The following is a 6,293-nucleotide window of genomic DNA, read 5'->3' as shown; positions in this document are numbered from 1 at the left end:
CCATTGGCAACATTCAGTACCAGCAGCATTCAGGGGAGCAGCATCAGCAAGGTGTGTGGGAAAGGATGGCCCATGAATATTATACATATTCACCTCTCAAGCTAGCAAGCAGATATTCTTCAACATGAAAGAATTTAGGGGAAGGTGCACATAGGGGCTCCACTTGGAAAAGCCATTTGACAGTGAAATCTAGCCAATTAATAATTAAAGACTCAAGAAGGAGGAGTTGTGGTAAAAGGAATGTGAGAAGTTGATTCAGCTAAAATGTAGATCCAGTACTATATAGCTCTGAAATTATAGAATGGAATGTGCATGATTTTGAACCTGGACAATGTAAATAGAACAAAAATTAGGAGAAGACATGGGAGGAAATATAGGTGCTAATGTTTTCAACTTTCAAAGCAGGAAGTTGAGTCTGTCCAAAAATAAATTATGTATAATTTTTAAATTAAATTGAATTTACTCTCTAAATAATTTTTCATGTATTTTTAAAAATATGGAATATTAAAATACATAAAATAATAGCTGGTACTGATTTAACTGTTATTCGTATTTAATGAATGTCACCATTTTATGTTTGCTTCAGATCACGTATAAAATATTTTAAGATAAAGGGAAGGGTTTAGAGAAAAATAATGTTAATACATTTACCATTCAGGTTAGAAAATAAAACATTGCTAATATAGTTAAGACCCCTGCATGCCCCATGAAAATCCCAGAGACAGTCAGTGTCCTGAGAGTATGGTGTCATTTGTTCACATACATGTCTTTAGATTTTGAATATGAGCTTCCCAGGTGGCTCAGTGGTAAAGAATCTGCCTGCCAATGCAGGAGACACAAGAGACTTAGGTTTGATCCCAGGGTCAGGAAGATCCCCTGGAATAGGAAATGGCAAGCCACTCTGGTATTCTTGCTTGGAAAATTCTATGGACAGAGGAGCCTGGTGGGCTACAGTCCATGGGGTCCCAAAGAATCGAACACAACTGAGCATATAACACACAAGAGATTTTTGATATATATGAACATATTTAGCATTAATAAATTTTCTTTTAGTTTTTATAGAAGCAATATTCTGCAGTTTGCTTTTTTTAGCTTAACATTGTTTCAAGATTTATATTAATAATATGTTGCTTGAGCATATTTATTTTTTACTCTGTTATATAGATGTACTATAATTGATTAATCCATTTACTATTGATGGATACTTATTTCCCTTTTTGCTATTACGTTGTGATAAAACATACCTTATTTACATATAATAATGTTTTTCATAGTTTAAAAAATTGTATTCAGGAAAACTTATAGAAAGTAAACATTTAAAATATAAAAATAGCATTGGTTCTGCTTTGGTTTCTCTTTTCTATTATATAGATTTAAAGTTAACACTTTATTAAAATTATCACCTATATTATGACCCCCTTTGTATAAATGTGTATTATCAATCTATTCTTCTATTTGTATGTATCCATAAAAAATATCTGGAAGAAAGTTTACTTAATAATATTCATTTCTAAGTGACAGAATGTGTGGTCATTTTGTGTTTTAAAGGTCTTTAAATGTATTCATACTGTAATTGAGATGGTATAATGATATTCTAGTTATCTTGAAAATATTACTTTTTAAAGTAAATGGGGGGAATGAATTGAAAGAGTATCATTGAAACATATACTTTACCACATTTAAAAAAGATAGCTAGTGGGAAGTTGCTATGTAGCACAGGGAGCTCAACCCAGTGCTATGTGACAACCGAGAAGGGTAGGATGGGTTGGTGAGTGGGAGGGAGGTTCCAGAGGGAGGGGACATACATATACTTACGGCTGATTTGTGTTGTTATATGGCAGAAACCAACACAACATTGTAAAGTGATTATCCACCAATAAAAAAATTTTTTTTAATATAAGGCAAAGAAAAGGAAAGGATAGGAATTTTTTTAAACCTAGTTGTCATCCCTTTTTCAGTGTATGTCTTTACTTTTATATGGGGCTTCCCTGATAGCTCAGTTGGTAAAGAATCTGCCTGCAATGCAGGAGACCCTGGTTTGATTCCTGGGTCAAAAGATCTGCTGGAGAAGGGATAGGCTACCCACTCTAGTATTCTTGGGCTTCCCTTGTGGCTCAGATGGTAAAGAAGCCACTTGCAATGCGGGAGACCTGGGTCCGATCCCTGGGTTGGGAAGGTCTTTTGGAGAAGGGAAAGGCTACCCACTCCAGTATTCTGGCCTGGAGAATTCCATGGACTGTATAGTCCATGGAGTCTCAAAGAGTTGGACACCACTGAGTAACTTTCACTTATTTTTATATGGTTAAATGAAAGAAAAGTTATAGTAATTAAAGTCCCTTGACTAAATAATGCAACCTGCAAGTGATCTAGTGTATAGAAGTTTTCAGGAAACACTAGAAAATTCAGTTGGTTTTCTTTTTCGTTCACAGACAGTGTAGCCCCGCTGCCCCTTCCTGAGTTCTCAAACGCCTAATAGGCCCAGATACTAGGTTTGTTTGCTCAGGTACCTGCCCACATCCATCGTAGATTTAACGAGCATCTCCAAAGTGGATTAGGTTACAAATAAAGACTCCAAGATGTTCTGTTTCCTTGTTTGGGTGAAAATATGATCTGTTTGTTTTGTAGGTATGACCTTGCTTCTAGGGAGTGGCTTGCACTGAACCGTTCTGTGAACAGTGTGGTTGTTAGATATGGCCATTCTTTAGCATTATACCAGGTAAAACGTCTCCACTCTGTACTAAGCTAGAAACTCAACTCTTCCGTAGTTACTTTTATCATATTATGGGATTGACAGCTTTTAATGTTGGATTTTTTCCCTAATATTTTTTATTGTGGTAAACGGCATAACAAAATTTACCATCTTAGCCATTTTTAAGTGTACAATTCAGTGATAGTAACTTCACTCATAATGTTTGGAGTCCTCATCACCATCAGTCTTTGTAATTCTTTTGATCTTATGAAATTGCAATTCCATGCTCATTTAACAGTAATTCCCCATTTCCTCCTCCCTCTTAACCCCTGATAACCACCATTCTGCTTTCTCTGATTTTGACTTCATTGTTGGTTTTAATTAGGGGAAAGCTTTAATATTTGAGGGGTATATAATTGGTTAAAGTTGACTCTAACCTAAGAGATTTAAATGCATTCATAAGTCAAACTGGGATATTATGAGTATGGTACTAAATGATTAATAATTAACTTAGTGTAGATTAGCTTTTACATTCATTAGCAAGTTTAGCCAAGAATTACAATGTAGTTGAATAGTTATTTTCATTTCCCTGTTTTGTAGTTTATTTCAACTTTGTTTTTCCAAATCATTTTATATTGTAAAAAATCTTGTATGAGGAAATCCAAGAAAAGTGGCCAAGTATTAGGGATAAAAATTATGATTTATTTTGTTCTTTCACTGAAAGGTGCTTTTCACTAACACTTTTTAAGCTAAGAATAATATTGAGGTTTTGAACTGTTCACTTCTCTGTGTTTAGAATTGATCCTTTTGATATTTTTTAGAATTTTGTTTACATTCTTTCCCCAGGATAAAATGTACATGTATGGAGGAAAAATTGATTCAACAGGGAATGTGACCAATGAGTTGAGAGTGTTTCATATTCATAATGAATCATGGGTGTTGTTGTCCCCCAAAGCAAAGGAGCAGTATGCAGTGGTTGGGCACTCGGCGCACATTGTCACGTTGAAAAATGGCCGAGTGGTCATGCTGGTTATCTTTGGTCACTGCCCTCTCTATGGATATATAAGCAGTGTGCAGGAATATGACTTGGGTAGGTATATTTTTCTCAGTGAATATTTTTTGAATGTCAAATTTAAAGTAGTATGTATTTGTTACTATCAATTTGTCAGGGAGCCAAAGATGTTTGGCCACCTGGATTTGTATTAAGTTTTAGGTGACCTTCCTTTAAAAATGATTAAAGAAAGTTATGTGTATCAAGTTTCCCGAAATATCTTCTATCTTAAGCTAATTGGTAATTATAAGTATTTGAGAGGAGGATCCTGCAACATTTGCCTTGAACTGTTTGCTCTTTCCAGATAAGAACACATGGAGTATATTACACACTCAGGGTGCCCTTGTCCAAGGCGGCTACGGCCATAGCAGTGTCTATGATGATAGGACCAAGGCCCTGTATATTCACGGAGGCTACAAGGCTTTCAGTGCCAATAAATACCGGCTTGCAGATGATCTCTACAGATATGATGTGGACACCCAGATGTGGTGGGTGCTTTTTCTTGAGCTTTAACTTTAGGATGTGAATTCTGTCAATTTTTGGGAAAATTGTGTTCCAGTTTTGTTTTCAAGCGTTTCTGATACTTCTCTTCATCACTGTAATCAGAGAAATTGTGAAACAAGCAGAAGGTGATAAGTAGTAGTATCTATAAGTTGTGAAATAAGCAGAAAGTGATAAAGTAGTAGTATCTATAATTTTGTAGTAAGTTGATTAGAACCTTGTGTTTTGTGTTTTGTTTTACCATTTCCATACACTCAGTACCACTGTAAAATTTTAGTTCTTCAGAGTCCTAAGGAAGAAACTGTTCTACATTGCTGAGTTTTATGCACACTGTTGTACTTGTTTGCTTTTTAACCTTTTTTTGATGACTAAAATATTATCATTGGGGTCAGTTATTAGCATCATTCCATGAAATCATCAAACAGAGATGGCCTCAGTACCCAAAAGATTAGAGCTCGCCTCATTTTACTCTGTTTTGGTCTATACAAAGTATGCTAATCTTAATAAATATATGGCAAATTTGAGTTATGAAATAATTATAAAGCAATAGTTTCTCTGCTTTTTGTATTTCCTTACATATTTGAGACCCCACTATGGTTACATTGCAGAGAAGGCAATGGCAGCCCACTCCAGTGCTCTTGCCTGGAAAATCCCATGGACGGAGGAGCCTGGTGGGCTGCAGTCCATGGGGTCGCTAGGAGTCGGACACGACTGAGCGACTTCACTTTCACTTTTCACTTTCATGCATTGGAGAAGGAAATGGCAACCCCCTCCAGTGTTCTTGCCTGGAGAATCCCAGGGACGGCGGGGCCTGGTGGGCTGCTGTCTATGGGGTCGCACAGAGTCGGACACGACTGAAGCGACTTAGCAGCAGCAGCAGCATGGTTACATTGTATATTATCTATCATTAAAATTGTTATTTTTAGTGACTGTGTAATACTCCATCATGTGGGTATACTGAGCCTACACAGTTGAAAGTTTTGGTTTCTAGCTCTTGTCTTATTCATAAAGATTGTATGTAAGCTTCCATCTATATTTCACATGATTTCTACTCAGAAACTACAATTATAGAGTGATAGGGTATGAATATTTTTAAGACTCAACATAGTTTGAGTCAAAATTCTCCTACATCTTTTGATTTTACATGTTTATTATTGAGAAAGTTACTTATATCCAGAGAAAGATGTAAAAGTATTTGCACATTTGGATCTGAAGTTAAGAAAATCGTTATGTTTGTATTAACAAATAGATGATAAACATTCTAAAGAACTAACCTTGTATTTATTATTTTTAAATAAACTCAAAAGGACCATTCTTAAGGACAGCCGATTTTTCCGTTACTTGCACACAGCTGTGATAGTGAGTGGAACCATGCTGGTGTTTGGAGGAAACACACACAATGACACGTCCATGAGCCATGGGGCCAAATGCTTCTCTTCAGATTTCATGGCTTATGACATTGGTAAGTTTCCCAAAGCCATTTTAGCTTCAAGAATCTTTTTTATCCATAACCTGCATTTTAAAACAGAAAATATCTGCAAAGTGGTCAAGCTGTTTGAAAGAGGTCCAAATGGAATTTTTTATGTTAAATTGACTGATCGTAATATATTAAAAAGCATTACTTCTCTATCAGATTCTTTTAAAGTCCCTCCTTTGATGGGTTGGGGTGATTGGGCTCTCTTGTGTTATAAATAAAAGCCTTATATAGTGTATTATGTCATTGTGACCACCAGCATTGTGTTGAGTTGGTTTAAGTCTAGCGTTATTCATTCCCTTGAAACTGTTTTCACACATGCTTGATGTAATACTTGGACAGGCATGTTTTAAATATTTGGTGTGGTAATTGTATTGACCAGAAGAGGGCAATATTGGTTCATGGAAAACAAATATTAGAAATTCTTTTGTGTAACTATCATCAGATGTTCTTTTTTAACAGACATTTAAGTGCAAGCCACTGAGCTTGTACATTGGGGATTGTAAAGGGAATAAGTTACAGTCCTTAGCCTCATGGTGGGGAAAGCAGAGAATCAAGCAGACACCATCACTGCAATT

At 35.8% G+C, this 6,293-nt stretch overlaps 1 protein-coding gene across 1 annotated transcript in view; it reads left to right on the top strand.

Moving 5' to 3' along the window:
• ATRN (attractin) overlaps positions 1-6,293 on the top strand; it is a 191,025-nt gene that overhangs the window by 87,248 nt on the left and 97,484 nt on the right. Inside the window, exons 8-11 of the mRNA XM_010836630.1 lie at positions 2,626-2,716; positions 3,536-3,779; positions 4,045-4,228; positions 5,549-5,703. Coding sequence (XP_010834932.1) covers positions 2,626-2,716; positions 3,536-3,779; positions 4,045-4,228; positions 5,549-5,703 — 674 coding nt within the window. The remainder of the gene's footprint in view (positions 1-2,625; positions 2,717-3,535; positions 3,780-4,044; positions 4,229-5,548; positions 5,704-6,293) is intronic.

Source organism: Bison bison, unplaced genomic scaffold (assembly GCF_000754665.1).
Source record: "Bison bison bison isolate TAMUID 2011002044 unplaced genomic scaffold, Bison_UMD1.0 scf7180017864063, whole genome shotgun sequence".
Taxonomy (NCBI): domain Eukaryota; kingdom Metazoa; phylum Chordata; class Mammalia; order Artiodactyla; family Bovidae; genus Bison; species Bison bison.
This window is presented reverse-complemented; position numbering and strand designations above follow the sequence as displayed.